The 22959-nt window shown below is 36.1% G+C and overlaps 1 protein-coding gene across 3 annotated transcripts in view; it reads left to right on the top strand.

The window, feature by feature from the left end:
* The window catches only part of rnf122 (ring finger protein 122), a 113842-nt gene that overhangs the window by 84165 nt on the left and 6718 nt on the right, over positions 1–22959 (top strand). For all 3 annotated transcript variants that reach the window (XM_039768592.1, XM_039768591.1, XM_039768593.1), the window contains one exon: positions 22060–22105. In XM_039768592.1, coding sequence (XP_039624526.1) covers positions 22060–22105 — 46 coding nt within the window. The remainder of the gene's footprint in view (positions 1–22059; positions 22106–22959) is intronic.

Below are 22959 nucleotides of genomic sequence, written 5' to 3'. Positions count from 1 at the left end.
GTGCTATATACTGTACATAAGTGTGCAGTAAATTAAGAGATACAGCCTTTCTCTTTTCAAATGTGATGCTAACAAACTGCTTATCAAAAGGTAGCATGGGATGCATAATTTGTATAACTAGGAATGGCGGGGGAATATACATAAAAACTATAATCATAATATATAAAGAAAAGTACAATAAACAGCAAATTCATGACCTCTTCTGCCATGCAAACAAACACAGAACACCTCTCCTAAACAAAGTGAGAATTATAAAAGAAACACAACAAAAAAACACTAATGTGGTCCATGGGGACCACTCATTCAGGCAGCACGGAGAGTTGTATTGTCACTTTGAACCACTAAACTGATAAGTACTTCCATGTGCAACTTGAATTTTCACACTACAGAAAGGATAAATGACTCATGTTTAAATGCTTTTTTTGAGGGCATTGACCCCGGTCGGCTGATACATTTAAAACTGGAGCATTCTGTCGAGAACAAGTTACAGTACTAGTGTGGACCATTCAGACCCCACCCGTGTAACAGTGACTGTTTTGAGAAAATCCTACAAATGCAAAAGACAAGAATTTGAAGGAAATTATTATGCTTATGTTCACACAACAGTTCATTAACGCACACTCATGAGAACTTGCCATTGGTTTCCCATGCTCAGCCAATTTAGAGTCAACATTTAAGGGAGGAACCCACCTGGAGAAAAAATATGCATATATAGTAACAATGTACAAACTGCAAACAAACTATAAGTCAACGATAAACTGAACTGAGGTTTCTGGAGTAAGGAGGCATCAAGGGTGCAGTAATGAGTTTTAGTAGTTATAGTACCTCTATTGTACCCTATTCTCCATGTGTATTTTATCCATTTAGATAAGACATTAATGTCAAATCAAAAGCCCCTTTTTTAAAAGTAAAATGTTAAATGAAACGCCTTCATAAAAGGATTGGTGCTGATAATATTACATCTCGTGGATTGTCCAGATTAAAAAAAAAAAATAGAAAGTGTGCAGTCCAAAGCTGGTTCTCCTTATTACCTTAATTATTAGAAAATGGAGTGATAAATTAACCATGCTCAACTATATATCATATAAAGAATTTTGAGAAAATAAACCTGAAAATGCAAAATAAGTAAGTGTACCCACATGGTCAACTGTTTCTAAGGATGCTGCACTATATGTGTATCCAGACAATGTAAAATCACAGCATACTGTAAAAAATAAAAGAAAATTCATAGATACTAAAAATAATTTTTATGATTGAGAGCAGAGCAACTGGCAAGCCATTATAGGTGTATTAGTTGTAAAGTATAATTACAGTGTAAAGCTTCATAACAAACACGGTTTCCAAGCTTCAGGCTTTACAGCATTAAAATTCATTGGTTAGGCATTTTGGGACACATTCTTAGAAACTAAGCATATTCCATTTTTTGTTTCTGCTTTCATTAGAAGTTGCTTTCAAATTCTTCATACAGTAGTTGCTGGCACAGTGAAGCCAAGCCATATGCCTCTGTTTTTGTTAGATGGCAGTTGCATTTGCCTGATATTTTGCACACAAAGAATGTCAGATATTTTCAGTTTAATGTTTCCTGATAGTTGTATTAAAATAAAGGAAAAAAATCAGTAATGTATTACTGTTATTTGTGTGTCTCCCCCTCTACTTACTTTTGTTTGTGTTATTCACCTGTTGTGTTTATTTTTGTTTTGTCACTTTTTAAAATAGCTAAAATTTAAGATTGCTAAAGCCAATGTCATTTTTGTTGTGGGGTATATTAGATTTGTTCACAGTTACAGATTTTGTCGCTGCACCATATCAGATTACATGACTGGAAATCACAGTCACGTTTTCTGACTGAATGCCAATATTCTAGCGCAGATTTGGATGCCCTTTTTTTCTGACAGCCAATCGCATGTTGCCTGAAGGAGACATCTCTGTATGAAGGATTTACAGCTGCAGTGAGTTCAGCAGCAATCTCTGCCCTTTATTTCTTTTTTCCATTCTGTTATGGTATGTAAAATAAAATATATCAAGTAGACAGGCTTCTCTTTTGTTTGTGAGGTCTGCAGCCCCCATGCTGCTTGACAGAGCCAACTCCATACCAGTAATTTGTGAAGGGTTAATATTTGTTGTGTGCTCAGCTGCAGCTTTCGCCTTTTTTCTTTTTTTCATTCTGTTTTAGTACATAAAACATGAGACATCAGACAGACATGCTGCTCTTCTATTTGTGAGGGTCAAAATCTATGTGTTCCTCATTCCACGTCACTACATTCTATGTATTGTTCTGCTGGCTGTACACTCAATGGTTCTCAACCGTCACATGTAAAGGGCCTGCCCCTCCAAAAAAAGAGAAACTCAAACCTTTTTGATTTTTATCCTAGCAAGATTAGTTGGTTTCAGTCAATATGAATTTCACATTAGAATATTGGCTTCACTGCTGCTAACTGCTTCTAACTGGGTAAGATTATGTAAATGAAGGGTATGACTGAAAATCACTAAAAAGTGGTTTGATGTGACAGAGGCTTAAGTGTCAGCTGAACAGAATGTTGTTATAATACATTTTATATGGTCATACAGTATGTATTGTTGGTGTTTGTGTTTCAGTTTTCTTAAATGATATTCACTCAGAGTTGTGATCAAAAGGCCTGAAAAAGCCCACAGCTTTTACAAGATGATTTGCATGGAAATTCACATTTGTGCTCTCTTCTTATACTTAAAGCAGTGGTTATCTACTGCTCATGTATTGTAACAGTGTGTTTCTCTTGTAGATGGCTGTAGAGTGTTGTTTACCATACAGCCTACAACACTAAAGGTCACTGCTGGCTGTCTCTGCAGGATACATATCAAGTCTTGTAGTCTATGAGTAATTATATGACATGACTTTTTTGTAATTTGTACAGTTTATAATAAGTGCTTTGTTGTGTTTTTCATAATGATAATGTTGTGTAAGCTTGAAATTTTAATTCTGGCTCCAGTGATGGGGTGGGGTTGTGCAGTACCCTGTGCTGTTTTCTAGTATTATAGCAAGTCCATAGTATTACAGTTAAGGTAAATCTGCTATACATCCTTGACCCTTGTAATGCCAAGGTCTGTATTGTACTCACCATCGGTGCCACAGGAGGGTCTGTGGAAGCCATGAGACAGATTTTGCTGCCCTATACAAATGTGGAAAAAAAATATTTTTATTAATAGTAAATGCATCAACAAATGCTCTCACATTCAAGATAACAATTCACTTTTCCTGTTACGTATTTCCAATTAGTTTTTGCCAAAATGTGGGTAACAAAAATGTAGCAATCTTGACCGTCACAGTGTTTTTGTGCTTTATTTTGCTTGCTATTTTCACCACAGAGTTATTGCTGTGTGCTTAAGTATTTGGTTGTATAGGTGCTCACTTCTTGTAATGCAGGACCATATAAGTGAGGTAAGCCCTAGTGTGCTTGACTATAAAGTATCCCTCCTAGCTACTTCTTTAGGCCTGTTGTGAAATATTTAGCATCACATGTGTTATAGACTCACTGTAAATAGTAAGCTTTTCTAACAGGTGAATCAATTATTTTGGTGCCAGCCAAGCTCTGAATCACAACATATGATAATAAGATAATTTGATTCTTTCACATGCATTATCATTAGTTTATTGGGAACTATATCTCAGACAGCACAAAGTGTGTTGCAACTGCTAATAGCAAAAATTAACATTGTATTTGCCAATAAAGCTAATGGTGAGTACAGTAATATACTTGTTCTCTGAAAAAAATTCTTCAGGTTGTTTTCATGTTCATTATGGGAGAATAAGAGGTGGTAATGAAGCTATAAAAATATAATTACACACATCAATAGAGTTTTGAAAGGTGCACTGAGGTGTCCGATTGATGTGCAGCATCTTGCACAAATGGATGATCAATGCTGTAAGTGGTGTTAGATGATGCTGGTGCCACAAAAAAAAAGTGTAGATTGTAATTCATTGAACCTACATTGCTCAGTCATCATACATATACCACCATGTACACTACTACACCATAGTTTAGTGCCCATGATTTTGGTGAAGCACGAATGTCAGAGATAATGACACATCCATTCTGAAGACACTTTGCCCTCTACCACAAAAATATCTTTGGCCATGGTGGCAGACGTTTGTCTAGCAACTATATTCTCAATAGCATCTGTGACCGCATCTCAGAGTTTCATCTGCCTAATACTGAATTGAGTAGCTGTTCAAAAGGAAATCTGTGAATGATAGCTTTTCTCCGGTCTGTCTTAGTATTTCATTTAGCCTAGCTTAGCCTCGCCACCCCACTTATAAATACAGCAAGCCAAAGCATCTGAAAGTCATATTCTTGTTTTTGAGTATGTGTGTTGACTTTTTCGCCTGCCTGTGCAGATCCTCTGTAATAAAGCTCCTTGCAAGCAAAAGTAATAATAACTGTGCTGCTTAGATTTTAGATATTTATTTTAGTTCATATTTGCTGAAAGGTGTAACCAGTCAAAATTCAGTTCAGCTACATTCATCCAGTTTATATGTCTTCATAAAGTTTTCTATTTCTTAAATCTAATTTAGGGTAATGGTGTTTATTACCACTCCCTGTAACGATCTTGATATTTACGGCAAAGAATGCTTGGAGAAGATGCAGAGATAATTTATTAAGAAAGAAAGATGACACAGTCCCCTTAACAGGCTTTTGAGTTTATATAGTGATGAAAAATACAGTGTGATTCATTGTTCTGTTTTAATAAACATGCAATTCTAATGTATAAATATAGAATTTTTAATTCTGCAAAACCTATAGTTGTACTTCGAGAACAGCTTGAGTTCTAACATTTAACATTGCCATACACTCCAGTCATTCATTTTGCAAATTAACAATATACAAACCATATGAGGGAGAACACCTGCCACCCAGTGCCCCAGAGCTGGATTGTGTACAAGAATAATGCAAATCACCAGCGTGAGTTTGTGCCTTCCTGTAGTTCTAATTACTAGATGAGTAATCCTTCGCTTTTCACAGCTGAAAAGGCCATGACTTCATCAGTACACAGCTGTTCCATTCACTACTTTAGGTTGAATGCTAATGATAAACCTCACTATGTTTCTTCTAATAATTACGTAATTGCAATTTTTGTAAACAGTCAGTATCTAAATATTGAAGTCTACTGCCAGAAAGCAGTCAAGTTCTTGAATATGATACACTGGCATCTCTTTAATAACGTGACAATATATAAATATGCATGGTGTGTGAAATTTAACTGTTAACACTGGGTGATGCAGTGAAGGGGCCATCTCACCCTGAAGAAGACTGACTATCGCCTTCCTGACTAAGTAACATTGTCTCAGCTCAGCAGATGGGGTGATTAGCACAAACTTGTAGGTCTGAGTCTAGTAAAGAATCAATCTGTAGTAAGTGTTTCCCAGAACTCTTGCATTAAAATAAGAAGTGAGTCCTCATCATTGTAGACGGTGAATTTAAGCAGGGATCAGTGATGACATTGCCCTATCAGTGAAAAATAGTGGGTGTTTCTTCAGAAACATTGCTTTATCTCAGCATGCTAAATCTATCATTTTCCCACTCTGCAGAAGTCCATGAGGGCATTAATCTCGTGCAGGAATATTGCAGACTAATTACCTTAATATAAGAGGTGTGTGATATCAAATATAAATGGGGGATATTGTAACAGAGTTAAGAAATGGATCATTTTACAGTGAGCAGGATGCCACCACTTTTATATTGAAAAAGAGTTGCTTAAGTTTCTGGAGCTAAAACAATGTTATTTTAGCTCAGCAGGCTAAATCTGTCATTTTTGAACTGATTGTTATTTTCTAAGTTTGCAGGGTACTATTTGAGACAGGTGCAGAGCAAATGTGTTTCATAAGAATAAGAAGCAGGAAATGATCACTGTGGACTGCGAATGGATATGTGGAGCAATTATGTCGCCACCCTGTCACTGAAGATAAGTGACATTCCAGGCTAAAGCATTCATTTATTGGGTTGGTGGGCTCAGTGCTTTAGAACTGTATCCAACCTGTTGTGGATGTGGTGCAAATCGCTCAATCATCAAGCTTTTTCACTTTGCATAATGAATCTGCATGGGGGAGAGTGTAAAATGGTGAACAAGTGCATCTGTTTTATTGGTGCAGTAAGAAAAAGAGTGGCTGTAAGTTCACGGGACCCGGGAGATTTCATTAAATGCAGAAAGTAAAATTACTTGTAGCTATTGCTTTGTAACTGGACTGATCAGTTCAAGGTTTAATGTTTATGTCCAGGTAAAGACCACCTGCAGGAGGCTTAGCACAAACCTGTTACATAATTTTGTTTTTTCCAATGCACTTGCTCAGTAAATTCTTACGTAGGACTTTTCTGCAGCCTGAGTAGAAACCTGTCAGCTACTTATAAGTCACTTTCTCCCTGCTCATTGTGACTACTTGAGTTACACTTCTTTATTGTATGAGTTTGATTTTAATGCTATGGATGACTTTTACTGCTGTAGAAACAATTTATTTTAAAAGAGGACATCCTGGGTTATGCAACTGTTTAAAGAGATTGCAGACTGTTAGGGCTTTTAAGTGTATTTTTAAAGGATTCTAGAACAAAAGAGATAACTGTCATTGCTAGAGTGGCAGTGTTTAAGTGTAGTAAGTCAATGGATATTAGATGGTCCCTTAAGGCAATGATTTTCAAGATCTATATTTCCACAGGAACCTTTTGTGTTTCCTAGTCATTAACTAACTTTACAAGTAGGTTCGTAAAGGATGAATGGTCTTAAATCATCTTCTTAGATCTCCCATTTGAATAGAGGGAAGAGGTATTACATTTCTTCATTTTCACTTCTTTGGTTTTGGAAGGCTACCAGAATCAGTGAGGCTGATACTTAGCCTTCAAGGTTTCTAATATGGTTCAGAATTACTATTTCTGAAATGGCACCATAGCCTCTAAACTTTACACTCTGGGACTAAGCTGTTCTTCAATAATGAGCTTTCCAAGTTATCACTAATGATGGAAGTCTTAATGTTTTCTGAATGCAAGTATGTTGCTTTTGCACCATGACACAGTCTTTAATGTTTCCTTGTGGTGTTTCTATGCAGCTGCATAAAGTCTTTTTATGAAGACAAAATTATCATATAGATGTGTAGTATAAATGTTTGGGGATATAGTATTTGTGTAATTGTCATTGTAGTTTATTTAAGTTTTTTTTTTATTGCCTTGACTGACTTGAAAAACCCTGCTGAGTAAATATTTTATTCCTTTGGAGTCTCTTTCACTCCTTAAAATCCAGTTAGCATCTATCTATCTATCTATCTATCTATCTATCTATCTATCTATCTATCTATCTATCTATCTATCTATCTATCTATCTATCTGTCTATCTATCTATCTATCTATCTATCTATCTATCTATCTGTCTGTCTGTCTGTCTGTCTGTCTGTCTGTCTGTCTGTCTATCTATCTAGAATGTACTCCTCCTTTCGGAGCACATTTTGCATACTGTTAGCATGACATTTCAAATGTTATTGCTGAATTTAGGAAATTCTGTTACACTTGCAGTTGTGAGTCATGTAAATAGGCATCTTTGCACACTGCTTCATTTTGTAACCAAATACAACTACCTACAATGAAAGGCTGTGACTTTATAGGTGGTTTTCTGATGGGGGAAGCTCATTATTATTCTATTATTATTATTATTATTATTATTATTAATATTATTATTCAGCCTAAGTAGGCGGATATCTTTGGGTGCTTTATTTCCACTCCATAAATCAGAACACCCGCAGGTAGACATGAGGATGCCCACAGTTTAGGCCTTTTCCTTTTGTGCTGAGATGCTTGCAGGCGGTATTAGTGAACATCCTCTGTCCAAGGCCAGCACTTCCGCAAACTATAAATACTTCCTAACTTAAACAATTGTAAGTTTGATGTTATCGCAATTCCCTCAGCCCAGGGGGTATTTTTAGCTTTGCAGTGAGTAATTGTAGGACTCTGAAAAGGTCTTGTGGGTTTTTTTGGGTTGTTTATTTCTTCAAATGCCATTTAAATAGTGCATCTGTATTGTACAATCTATGGGGGTGTGTGCACTCTGTATTTTAATAATACTGGCAAAACTAGTAAATGTAGACAGCAAACATGTACACAGAAATGTCCTTTTGCCCATAGCTAAACATGAAGAGGAGTTGTTAACTCACCAAGAAGTAACAGTCAGGGCAGACTCTAATCGCTCTTCTCTTAACTCACACCTGATTCTTTCACCTCATTCTATTCTGTAGAAGCACAATGGTTAAATATATAAAAAACAATGTTCAAACCTCGTCTGCTTTCTTTGGTGTAGCTGTGAGGCTGCTCACTTGACCATCTTGCATCAGCTAAGTCCCATTTTAGTCAGTTTGGAAAAATGCAGTGGACAGTCATTTCTACCAGGTTAGACAGTAGTCCTGAAACTAAAATAAAATACTGGAGCACTGCAAGAGAATGTCATCATCAGGTTAACAAAGTTCCTTATTGCTGTATCCTAAGAATAGCACATAGATCTAAACCTGTTGAATGAAGTGATAATTTCACCTGCCCATTGCTGCATATGAACTGATTGCTTGTACTTTTCTTGTTCCCACATGCTTCATCTGCCATCCATACCATTGACCTTGGGCCTTGTTTCAGTACTCCCTGAGTGTTTTATCCATGTTTTGACACTTGCATATAAGAAATCATCTCTGCCAGATTATTATTTTTCTTTCTCTTGAAATCCTATTAGCTGTTGTTCTTGTTTGTTCATAGGTATTTTATAAGCCCCACAACTCTTGGGATTTAGCAGATGATATCTTGTGGAGGTCCCATGACAAGGATCATGTCTTTGGAAATGGATGACATATATTGAAGTCCCATTCGTGCTACTAAGCCCCTTGTGACTATGTACACATGACAATATTCATATTACCACTACTACTACAAAAGTGCAAAGTGCCATATAGGCAAAAGGAACGTTAATTACAGTATAAATACAAAATGGGAGACACCATTTTACAGGAAGCAGCCTCTGAGTTGGATTTAGGTGTTTACATTTAAGTCTACTTGGACAGTATACACAATTTTTATCATTTTGGCTATGTACAGACCACAATGGATTTGAAATAAACTAATCATTATGTGAATGAAGAGTAGACTTTCAGCTTTAATTTAATATTGTATGAGCCATTTAAGAATTATAGCCATATTTATACATGGTCTCCCTATGTTCAGGGGTACAAAAGTATTTGAACCAGCTAACATAATCATAAATATAATGATAATTTTCAGTATTTGGTTGAAAATCCTTTACACTCAATGATTGCCTGAAGTCTGAACCCATGGCCATCTCTAAGTGCTGGTTTTCCACCCTTGTGATAGTTTGCTAGGCCTTTACTGCAGCTGTCTTCAGTTGCTGCTTGCTCATTGGACTTTCTGCCATCAGTTTTATCTTCAGCAAGTGAAATGCATGTTCAATTGGGCTGAGGTCAGTTGATTGACTTGGCCTTTGAAACATTTCCACTATTTTGCATTGAAAAGCACTTGCTTTCATAGTACATTGTAGCTCATTGTCCATCTGTACTGTGAAGCATGTCCTATCTGTTTTGCAGCATTTGCCTGAGTCTAAGCGACAGTATAGCCCTGTACACTTCAGAATTCATCCAGCTACTTCTGCCAGAAGTCATATCAATAAATATCAATAAACCGACTTCCATTAGCAGTCACGCATGCCTGTGCCAAAACACTGCCTCCACCTTGTTTCACAGGTGATGTGGTACGTATCGGATCATGAGCCATTTTTCCTCTTCTCTATACTCTTCTCTTTCCATCATTTTGATCATATTGATTCTAGTTTCCTTTTTCCAAAGAAAACTGTTACAGAACTGGACAGACTTTCAAAAAATGTTTTCTGGCAAAGTCTAATCTGCCCTTCCCAAGCTTGAGGTTTACCAGTGGTTTGCACTTTGTGGTAAATCCTCTGTCTTTACTTTCATGAAGTTTTCTCTTGATTGCAGACTTTGGCAGTGATCTGCCTACCTACCAGAGAGTGTTGTGGGTTTGGCTAAATGTTATGAAAGGTTTTTTCTACACCAAGGAAAGAATTCTGCAGTCATCTAACACAGTTGTCTTCCATGATTGTCCAGGCCTTTTGGAGTTGCTGAGCTCACCAGCATGTTCCTTCTTTTTAAAAATGCACCAGATGGTTGATTTGACCACTTCTTGTGTTTCTGCCATCTTTCTAATGGGTTTGTTTTGTTTCCTCTGTCTAATGATGGTCTGTTTTTACTTGCATGAACAGATCTTTGGACCTCATATTGAAAGTTCAACAGCAACAGCTTTCAAATGCAAATTCCACACTTGGAATCAATTCCATACCCTTTAGCTGCTCAATAGTTAATGAAATAATGAGGGAACCTGCTCCCACCTGGCTATGGAACAGCTTGTCTGTCAGTTGTCTAAATACTTTTGAGCCCCTGAAGATAGGGGGACTGTATATAAAAATGGTTGTTATTCCTAAATGGCTCATATTTTTATATTTAATATTTTTTTTTAATATTTTTGGTAACTCTTAAATTAAAGCTGAGCATCTACACTTCAATTACAAAATGATTGCTTTAATTCAGATCCGTTGTGGTGGTGTACAGAGCTAAAATTATGACAATTGTGTCACTGTCCAAATACTTATGGACCTACAGTGCATCCGGAAAGTATTTACAGCGCATCACTTTTTCCACATTTTGTTATGTTACAGCCTTATTCCAAAATTGATTAAATTATTTTTTTTCCTCAGAATTCTACACACAACACCCCATAATGACAACGTGAAAAAAGGTTACTTGAGGTTTTTGCAAATTTATTAAAAATAAAAAACTGAGAAATTGCATGTACGTAAGTATTCACAGCCTTTGCTCAATACTTTGTCGATGCACCTTTGGCAGCAATTACAGCCTCAAGTCTTTTTGATTATGATGTCACAAGCTTGGCACACCTATCCTTGACCAGTTTCGCCCATTCCTCTTTGCAGCACCTCTCAAATTCCATCAGGTTGGATGGGAAGCATCGGTGCACAGCCATTTTAAGATCTCTCCAGAGATGTTCAATCGGATTCAAGTCTGGGCTCTGGCTCGGCCACTCAAGGACATTCACAGAGTAGACCTGAAGCCACTCCATTGATACCTTGGCTGTGTGCTTAGGGTCTTTGTCCTGCTGAAAGATGAACCGTCGCCCCAGTCTGAGGTCAAGAGCGCTCTGGAGCAGGTTTTCATCCAGGATGTCTCTGTACACTGCTGCAGTCATCTTTCCCTTTATCCTGACTAGTCTCCCAGTTCCTGCCGCTGAAAAACATCCCCACAGCATGATGCTGCCACCACCATGCTTCACTGTAGGGATGGTATTGGCCTGATGATGAGTGGTGCCTGGTTTTCTCCAAACGTGATGCCTGGCATTCACACCAAAGAGTTCAATCTTTGTCTCATCAGACCAGAGAATTTTGTTTCTCATGGTCTGAGAGTCCTTCAGGTGCCTTTTGGAAAACTCAGGACGGGCTGCCATGGGCCTTTTACTAAGGAGTGGCTTCCGTCTGGCCACTCTACCATACAGGCCTGATTGGTGGATTGCTGCAGAGATGGTTGTCCTTCTGGAAGGTTCTCCTCTCTCCACAGAGGACCTCTGGAGCTCTGACAGAGAGTGACCATTGGGTTCTTGTTCACCTCCCTGACTAAGGCCCTTCTCCCTCGATTGCTCAGTTTAGATGGCCAGCCAGCTCTAGGAAGAGTCCTGGTGGTTTCAAACTTCTTCCACTTATGGATGATGGAGGCCACTGTGCTCATTGGGACCTTCAAAGCAGCAGAAATTTTTCTGTAACCTTCCCCAGATTTGTGCCTCAAGACAATCCTGTCTCGAAGGTCTACAGACAATTCCTTTGACTGCATGCTTGGTTTGTGCTCTGACATGAACTGTCAACTGTGGGACCTTATATAGACAGGTGTGTGCCTTTCCAAATCATGTCCAATCAACTGAATTTACCACTGGTGGACTCCAATTAAGCTGCAGAAACATCTCAAGGATGATCAGGGGAAACAGGATGCACCTGAGCTCAGTTTTGAACTTCATGGCAAAGACTATGAATACTTATGTACATGTGATTTCTCAGTTTTTTATTTTTAATAAATTTGCAAAAACCTTAAGTAAACTTTTTTCACGCTGTCATTATGGGGTGTTGTGTGTAGAATTCTGAGGAAAAAAATGAATTCAATCCATTTTGGAATAAGTCTGTAATATAACAAAATGTGGAAAAAGTGATGCGCTGTGAATACTTTCCGGATGCACTGTAAATGCATGTTGATGCAACATTTTAATCATCTAGACAATGCACAAAAGCAATTAAAAGGCAAATATGTTAGGTTATATTTTGAAAATGTAAGGTTATATTGTGAAAAGTTCTGAATATTAAATCAATGAACATCATGCTTAAATATAATGTGCTAGTGACAACACATCTAGTGTTTTTTCTGTAGTTCTGCTTACCACACTACACAAAGGACATAGGACAAGCTGGGAAGAAGAGAGAAAACAGGTGCATCCCAGTGCTAATGTGTATGTCCTACCCTGATAGGCTTAGGGAGTTAACCCCCTTCTTTATCTCAAACAAAGGAGGCTACATGGGGACCTAATTCAGGTCTTCAAAATTCTTAAAGGCATCAATAAAACTGATTCAACAAAATTCTTTCAATTAAATAATGAACCATCTACTCATGGACACCAGTGGAAATTAAGGGGAAGTGTATTTAGGACTGAGACCAGGAAGCACTTCTTCACACAAATATTTGTGTGAATCAGGATCAAACTACTAACTCTTGTAGTGGAAGCAGAAACCTTGACAAGTATTTGGTTGAGATATTGGGACAATTTAGCCATTACCTAAATAAATGCACTCAATGAACTAAATAGTTTCTTCTTGTTTGTTAAAGTCTTATGTTCTTATGTTGTAATACTAGCAGTACTTGTTAATAACAATAAGACTGAGGAGTTAGAAACATTAATTCTGATTAATCTAATTCATCGATTTGGAGAAGCAAATGCCAGTACCAGACATGACACCAGCCCATTAAACACACACACACACCTAGAGAGCCAATTTAGAGTCACCAGTATTCCTAACATGCCTGACTGTAAGTTGAGTGAGAAAAACCTGAGTACCTGAAGAAAATCCCACATGGACCTAGAGAAAATGTGCAGACTCAGCATGGCCAACTACTGAGCTAGGATTCAAACCCAGTCTCCTGGACGTGTGAAGTAGCAACACATTACTTACTGCACCACCAAAAATCAAATATATTCAAATTTCAGCCACTGGCATGGTGACAGGTCACATATTATTTTGTAGACTGTATGTTACCTGCAAAACCTGTTTCCTCATTCTTGGCATATAGTGTTGATTCTTAAACATCTACAATTTCTTTAAAGTAATGTAATAGATTGAAGAGGCACACTTCATGAAATAATGATATTTACATTTTCCTATAGCATTCAAGGTTTCACCAGTAAAAAGTAAGGAATAGGTATCTAATTTCAGTTTCCCCGGTTTTCTTTTCAAATGACCTTTAATAAGATACTGTTATGTATCTTTTGTTGAATGCCATGATAGAGTTGATGTGTGTTTTTTTTCTGTTTCCACATTAGTTTGCTTTTGGATATAGCCACTTATGCAGTGGTTTAATTCCCTTTGAAATCATTCTATTTAAAATAATTTAAATCTCATTTCTAGATTTATTACCAATAATTTGAATAAAATTGTAAATTTTAAAATGTGTGCAACCCAGATAACTGGTCTAAAATAAAAATATGATGGTTGTTTTTACATTAGTTTATTACATTAGTATTATTTAAATCTAATATAATAACCATATTAGATTATTACATTGTTTTATTTACTATTAACTTGTTTATTTTATTAAAGCCAATTATTATTTAAAATTGTATTAAGGTTTGTGCAATAATTTTCCTTCCTTTTCTCTGTGTAGTGGTGTTCGGATCATTTGACTTCAATCATTTAACTAGGGGAACCTTATTTTTTTAAGAAAAAGAAAAATGCAACAAACTGATAAACATAGTACTATAGATACAGGATAATTGCTTATAAGTAAGCATAAAAAGCTGGATAGACAAACAAAGATGAAACACACAATTGGTTCCTTTCTGTTTGTTTTTAAGATTTGTGGGCATTCAAAACAGAACAGATATTTACTGTAGATTCTAAAGCTTTTCATGTAGCTGTTTTCTCCTAGTCTTTTAACTTTTTTATGATCACAAAAGCACATGACTGATAGCATCATCAGCTGTAATACACCACTTTTGTGTGTCTAGGTGTCATGCAATGAGAAATAATCTCCTGCTTTCTATTTATGCAGATGGGAAATCTTGCAAAAGTTTGGACTTACCCATGACAGTAATTACTGGTTCTTGTAACACAGTAACAATTAAATATGAGAAAGCAACACTTTAGCTAGCTGTTTACTATTCATTCTATTAAGAATTGAAATTTAACTTGGCATAGATGTACTTCTGGCTGTCAGTGACCTCTTTGATTGGTTTTCTGGTGATGAACTTTCCTTGGTATGGTTGAGTGTACTTGTGTTGGTTTCAGCCCTGGCTCTTTGTCCCACACATTAAATAAGTTTAGTGGTTACTGTGCTCTTGTCTGTATTTCTTAGCTTGCCTTAGGGGTCTGCTCCTTTGCTATGTATTTTTAGCTTTAGTAAGAAAAAATCTACCTCAGTTGGTGGCACCCATCTAATATTCTATATCCATATACCATTTGGGGAACTCTGTTGCTCCAGTCTCCTTTTGAAGCAGCAGTTTATTTTACCCTTTTTGTGGCTGTGTTTCTGGCAAAGAGCCAAACTAAAAAGCAAGTGATGTGCACCTACAGGCACAGGTGTACTAAATTATTAGTTTCATATACTAGTTTTTAAAACAAAGCTTCACCATTGAAAGCTTGTCTCTGTGGTCATCATAGATGCATGAGTGGTAATAATATTCAAGCATTTTTTTTTCATTTTTGGTGCCTCTTGATCTGACAGGGTCTATAGAAACATTGCCTTAACTAACACTGCTGTTATCCAATATGGAAATCAGTTTGCCTACCATATATTTAGTTGATGTTCAGCTGTGCTACGTACATGCTGCAGAAAGACAAGTTTCTGTCCTGCAATTAAAATAACTTACCAGTCTTTTATGTATTCAGGAATGCAGATTGGAGGGACAAAACATGTCTCACTGCTAAAGCAAGCACTACATGTATATTTCATATCTGTTGTTTTAGGTCTTAGGCCACAGAAAGTACATTTAAAAAGGATAATGGACTGTATTATGTTTGAGACAGAAAATAAGCTTTGCTTTCACCCAGTGTGTATATGCAGTAATAGAAGTAGCTTTGTTCCCCAAAACCTTTCTTCAAGTGTACTGACTGAGCCCCATATTGTACCCAACTGAGCCATTTCAAAGCAATCTTAGGAAAGAATTTTTTTGCAATTTATCCGCATGAGTATAAGTAAGCGAAGTGTTTTTATATTTTTAAGTATATAGAATTAGCTGCATTCCTGTAATCTTAAATTACTTTGAATATTGCTGAAACATCAAGCCACGGTAGCTCCAAGCTTTTCCTGAGATTCATGATTTAATCAAAATGAATTCCTGCCTTCAGATAAAAAATTAGTTTATTTGATATCTAAAAGTAGTTAATGAAAGTTTCTGAAATGGACCGTCTATGGAGACCTGGACTACAATTACTGCTGCTGCTTACTGGTATATTTGTACTTATTTGTATGATTCTTTATTTAATTTCATTGCATATGGTATTTAATATTAAAGGAAAATAACAAAAATCAATTGCTGCATGATAGAAATGTCAGTCCCAGAGAGGGCACAGTCATGCATTCACCTACACCAAGTCACTTTATGGATGCCAGTTATTCTAACATGAATGTCTTTAGGCTAGACATAGAGACAATGTGTTCATATAGGCAGGGGCTGGCTGGGATTTCAACCTAGTCTCTTAGATTTTTTATGCGTTGTGCCACTGTCCAAACCCCAATGATAACTTATATAAATGACAATATGTGCCCCAAAAACACATGCAACGTATCTGTCAATTTCTTAAGCTTGTTTATTCCAAGTTTAAGGCCCTGAAGGGCCAGACATAATCCTAACAATCTCAGGGTCAAGGCAGGAATAAACTGTGAATAGGTTGCCTCTCCATTATAGGTCATGCTCACTTATTAAACAGACCCCTATGAGAACTATTAAACACATCACCATTACTACCTGTATGTAGAAAAAGAGGTTTTCAAAGAAAAACTAAATAATCTAAAACTAAAAAAAAACCTAAAAAAAAAAACAATGGATGCACTTCTCAGAGCAGGTACTGTCTGTTGCCAAGGTATACACCTTTAAAATTGGGGAAGTCAGTATTATTATATTTAAACCTTAGCCATATAATGTGAAGGAATTAGTACAGGAGAACATTTTGCTTTTGTGACACAACTCAGCATATATTTTTGTCAAGCCATTTAATGTTTCTTTAATGAATAGGAGGGAAAATACCTCTTTCCAGACAGTGTGCTACTGTTCTGGACAGCCATAGGTTGTCTTTCTCTTAATTTTTATTTTTACATTAGTGACAATTTGCTAATTTGTTTTATGTAACTGGTTATGGTGATCAAAACGTTTAAAAAGCTCAAGAGATTTATAGATTGCATTTTCAAAAATGTTATTTTTGGGTAATTGGTTTACCTTTCTCACCCCAGTTAACCAGACAACATCAAGCTATATAAAATATTGTACCTTATAATGTACAAAACATAAGGACACAATGACAGGTCTGACTTTAGTAAAGTTTCTAATTCAACTTTTTTTTCTGCTAAGAGTTGGAGAAGCATCTCCATGCACAGAAGCTGTTACTAAGTACTGTTCTGAAAATTGGGCTTTAATGTATTAGGAGAATGTACACCTGAGAGTAGGAGAAGGTTTAGAAAGGGAACTAGGAAGGATCCAATTAAAGACTAAAATAGGCAAAAGGGATTAGAAAAGTGCAAATAAATAAATCCATTATGGGTGCAAGATTCAACACCTTCATATAGATTAGACTAATTCATAACATATCTGCTTGAAGTGAGGAATCCTTTACAACATACTCAATAGCCAAGCAAGAAAACTTTCTGATGAAAATACCATCAATTGCAGCTTTACAAATTAACCATACATTTTCCCCCTACCTAAATACAAACCTTTTAAAATTTGGCACACTCTCTAAAGACTTGTATACCTGTATCAGTGATATACATGCATTATATAAACAAATGTGTTTTGAATAAAATTTCTCACATTGTTTCAATTACATGAAAATCGGATATTTTACTGAAAGTTTTATACATTTGCTGACTTTCCTGATTTTAATGCTTTATCAATCAATCCTTTACTTATGGAAGCTTTATTACAAAGACCCATACTGTAACTGGTAAAGGGTACTTTTTGATAGTACACTTGATAATCTGAAGCAGGATTTACATGTAATTCTCATAGAATGAGTTGATGTCAGCAGCCTGCCTCTGGAGAAAGTCTATTTCAGTCCAAAATACTACATCATGTATCTCTCCCTCCAAACTTAAGCTGCCGAAAATCCACCCTGGACTGAGGCTTTAGCTTTTGAAAATGTCTTCAAACACTTACATTCTTCAGCTGTATGTTCTGTGGTGTTCTCTGCTCAGACATTTCTAGAATGCAGTCTTCATACACAGTACTTACAGAACAATGTAGGACTTAATGTAAATCCTAGCCCTTTTTAGGGATTTAAAAGGGCACCATTTTAAGGCAGATATATCTGTGCCTTGATGTGACTCCATTAGAGAAGTCTCTAGGTTGATCTGCTGTCTCAGGACAATGTCAGTACAACTTCTCCCTTAGGGTTGCTAAGGTTGCAGGAGGACACGGCAGTGGGAATTGATTTAGGCCACACCCTCGACCCAGCTATTTGCCATCTTAGCTCATTGAGCTACTGATAGACTAAAAGTCTGATAAGCTAAGTGCAAAAGAGAATTTGGGTGACAGGACCTCAAAGTATATGAGGGAAATAATGTATTTTACACCTTGCAAGCCACCATAGCTTGTACAACTGCATTTAGCATTGCTGTGATAAAGTGTAAGCTACTGTACCTTTACTTGGCAACACACTTCAAAATAAAAATAATAGCTACCTTTATAAGACTTCACAGCTAATGGATCCTAATATCATCTGTGTCCATTTTTAAATTTCCAGGTTATCTATCTTAGCTGTGATTTGGTGTTTTTTTAAATTCCTACCACCATTTTTTAGAGAAAAAAATTCTTGGTTTCTCTCTTCAGTGTACCTCCACTTCTGCTGTTACATGTTTGAGACAAAGCAGCAAGAAGCCTCCTAAATATAGCATAATCTTTTAAGTGACATTTGGTTTTAGTGATCCTTATTTGCTCATACTATAATGTGGTGTATATGTAGTATCTGATTTAATTATTTCAATATTAAAGTACTAAATCAGTAAAATATTATTTTTTTAGTCATCATGCAGCCAACTGTGTTTTGATTGTAAACCACAGTTTTAAAGAATGTGAAGTAAAAAGTTATAATGGTAAGAACTGAACCTGGTTGATAGTAATAGTAAGGTAGTAGTTTATGATCATTTGGTTCTGTGTATTTCTTTACTATACACTGTACAGTGGAAGTTTTACTTGCATGTGCTAATCAACGTGCAACATGTTGCCTCTCTCCAGCAATTTGATTAGCAAATATTACTACCTTACCTTGAAATTTCTGTCTTACCTGATAATTGTCGAAATTCACCAAGGCATTTTTATGTTGCATTCACCAGTGACCTTCTTCGTCATCCAATATTTTTTTGGAAATTTGTCATTGGCAGGCTTAGATGAACATTTTATTCTCATGTGTCCATAGTACAGTGAAATTCTTACTTGCATGCAACATATACAAAAGGGCAGAGTAACTAAAGCAACTATTCAAGATGGCCGAATTCTTTAATTATGCAATTTGCATATTAAGGCAGTAAGTGTCATATATGTTGTAAGCAGAAGGCAACTTGGGTGCAAGTAATTTTCTGAGGTACCCTCACCTTCCTTTGCAGTGCTTTACTGTCTTTATTTGAGAAGGTAGAGGATGAGGGTGTAAGTATGAGCTCTACTGTGGATGTGTAGTAGTAGATCATGAGAGCAGATGAGAAAATGTCAACTACCCTCAGACATCTCAGAAAGTAGTGGTGCTGTTAAGATGGTATAATTAGGTGTTGGATAAATAAAAAAAACTGATAAGCTATTCTGGAAATGTTCTCATCATAATAGTTCTAATATACTACAAGATCAAAATATTCTGCATCAAAAAAAGTTTATGTTATATGCTGTACAGTTTTGAGCAGGTTACCAGCATTAAAGTAACTCTGATTGCACTTTGCATGAAACATGAGGCCAAATGAAATAACAAATAGAACTGAGTTGAGACTACTGGGAAACTCTACCAAGAATTTTTAAATCTTTATAATGCAGGGATTTCACTCTGCTAAAGCTACGGCAAAGTAGAATCCCTCCCTGTGTCCACAGTAATAAAACTTAGTCAACTCCTATTATGAGAGTCAACAGTAAGAAAAGAAAGATTCTAAAATTATGAAGTATGAGTAATATATATAAAGCACAAGATTAGATGAGTTTAGCTGTTTATTGATTTTCTTTGTGTCTGTGATACACAGTGCCGACATACTATTGATTTGTAGATACTAGTGATAATGCTAGGAGGCTGACTGGCATGTTTGAAATATTAGAATTGTGCTAGCTTTATCACTGTGTTTCTAAGTCACAATGAAAGATTTAAAGATCAATTGTTCTGATCTGATTAGATCAAACCCAACTTGAATACTAACGTGTTTTAAACACAGATTTACAGTTAGAAGTATAGGGCAACGTTACTCTGTTTCTAAATTACTTTATTCCTGAGAACTGGCCAACTGGGAATTTATTTGCCTCAGTCCTAATTTTAATTAAAATGTATTAATCTCAAATTATGTTTCAGAGAGAATTGACTTTGTTGATAGAGTGATTCAGTCCTTAAGCTTTAGTATAGTAGATCTTAGTTCCTCCAAACACCAGTTTGCAGACCTTCAAAACAAGGTGAAAAAATAAAGCAAAAAACTGAAAATGTTCAGGAAATGCACATAACAGAGCACCAACATTTAATATTAAAAGGAAAGAAAATTGTACGTGAACTTCAGATAGCAGAAAAAATGTATGACATCAGGAAGTAAAAACAAAAACAAAGTGTTTCAATTGGAGCTAGCACAAGTGTGTCTCATTACCCAGGCTGGCAGTCTTTATCCTACAGGCATTATGCAACCCGCTATATCCTAACACAGGGTCACGGGGGTCTGCTGGAGCCAATCTTTCCCTCACATTCATCTACACACCCATTCATTTATTCAGTTACTGTTTTGGGATAAAGGAAATAAACATTTTTTTTTCTTAAACATTAGTGGGGACCTAGTGAACAAAATTGGTAACAAAATTGGTAACATTGAACAGCAGAATTCATCAAGTTAAAGGGTCAGTCACATACTCGAAGGACAATGTTGGAATTTAAGGGGAAATGTATTCCAGTCAGAATTTTTACCTTTTTATTCAGTTAGTTTTTGTTTGGATGCCAGGGCCAATTAAACTGTCCATTGCTTACAAGACAGGAGCCAACACAGGAAAATACACCAGTCCATCATAGGGAACACTCACCCATCCATAGACACACAGAAAGGGTGACTTTATAGCTGCCAGTCACCCTATTCTGCTGAAAATTGTTAACATTAAAGAGGATCAGTAAGTTTCTTTCCCTACCAATGAAGGCCATTTTCAGACCCATTTGCCATTGTGTTTGATAACAGTAAACAAGAATGCACCAAAGTACAAAAGACAATAGCTGAGTTTAAAAATAAAAAGACAAAAGTAAAATATTGACGCTAAAAGGCTTTTGTTATGTCTTTTCAATTTATCAGATGAAAAATATAGGTTAAAGCATGGTGCCTATAACGAGGTGGAAGCTGATTGAAAGCATGTGGAACAAAAATCAAAATGGAATTAACAGGGTAAACTTTTGAATAAATATGTAAGGTCCTTATACTGGTATATAGGGTTTCTTATTGTATCATTCTATTCATGTTAACTTTCATGACGAGCGATTTCTTAAAGTAGTGTATTTGAGCAGCACTTACATGCTCTTTGCATTGCAACACAGGCTGGTTAAAAAACGTAACTCATTTCATTGTAACCTTGGGCAATTTGTGAGTAGGTGGTTTCTTTTTTACTTCTGATTTTATTATAAAATTATTTATATTAGTGGTATGGTGCATTGTGATATCCCTTTTATTACTATAATGTTGTTGGTATTGATGGCTCTGAGTCACTCACCCTTTATTGTATGTAGCATCTTTAAAAGCAGTAACTATTACAAAGTGTTTTACAATGAATTTAAGAGTTTACAATTGAAACAAAAATTAGACTAGTAAACTACACGAAATTCAGCACATTTCATTCAATGTGGAATGTTATTAAACAGCAATGTGGATAATATATCAAAATGTTAGGCTGCAAAAAGGCAGAATTAAGTAATGGGTTTCACAAATAAGATATTGTATTAGCACTTTCATTTGTTTGCAATATATTTTCTTAAAGAGTTTCAGAAGTCTTTTCATCAATAAGTTAAAAGATTGGTACCTTGCTAGAAATTTTTGGATTCACCTCTTTCTCCTTTTTGGACCACCAGCTGCTACTGCTGCTATGAAAATGAAAACTGTCAGCAAACTAAGTGCCAGTCAGCTCCTTAGCAATTAATGCATATTCACATCTCTTAACATGAATTAAAATGACATTGAAGGGTGAGGGGAAACTAGAGCACAATGTACTTGTGTAAAACACCAAACAGACACCAGCAGATCAGAAAACAAATATAAAAGTTGTGTAACAGCATTATACATACAATCAATCCATCCCTCTTTTTCAGCAAACTGAGACATCAGGCACAGAATGAACGGTTTGGCTACAAGGAGGTAAGGACACTGTTTAAAAAGTAACCCCTTGTGTGTATTCTTTTTTCTTTTTATCTTACTCATCCCTCATAATTGCTGTTTAATTTTACTATTTGTTTTTTTTCCTAATTCTTTTATTCTTCCAAACTCTAGCTCCAACCCACCCATTATACTAATTTATTCTGCCATATTTCTCATAATTTATTTTCTGAATTCAATTACCAGAAAATATTACATGCTAAATAATTTATTGTGACAGGGTAGCTTGATCTATCTCTGGAAAGACACTGAATATTTTTTTGATAACTAGGGGCTTCGTCTCCTGCTTGCTTCACTTGCCAACATACATGTTCACTACGCTATTTCACTTTCACCAAACAACAAATCTTTTAATTCTCGTGGATACGCCTCTTCATTGGGAAGAAACACAACTTTTTTTTCCCTGATGCCAACACGAATTAGACGATGTACAAGTCTCTGACTTAAAGTTTAAATCCAAACAATATATTCAATCTCTTTTTGCTGTTTCGTTATTTCACAGAGTAATAGTTTCAGTTTGTTTGTGCTAATGCAATTTTTACTATCCTTTTTTGAGACTTTTCGTACTTCCATTATCTCTAACCTGCTCTGCATGTGTACTGCGCCAACGTTTTTGAATTCTTTACGACATTCTACTTTGTCATTTACTCTTTGTCTTTTATTTCCGGCCCCGGGCGTAGTTAAATCTCTTGGCACAAAGTCTCATATCGCAGGACATGAAAGTGTCTCTCTGAGAAAATCATGTCTCATCTCCTTTCAAGATTTTTTTTATAATAGAGAGATAAGGTTTGAGAACCACTAAAAGTTTGTGCAACAGTAGTGAAGTTTTCCAAAAA

This window comes from Polypterus senegalus, chromosome 11, assembly GCF_016835505.1.
Source record: "Polypterus senegalus isolate Bchr_013 chromosome 11, ASM1683550v1, whole genome shotgun sequence".
Lineage (NCBI taxonomy): Eukaryota > Metazoa > Chordata > Cladistia > Polypteriformes > Polypteridae > Polypterus > Polypterus senegalus.
This window is presented reverse-complemented; position numbering and strand designations above follow the sequence as displayed.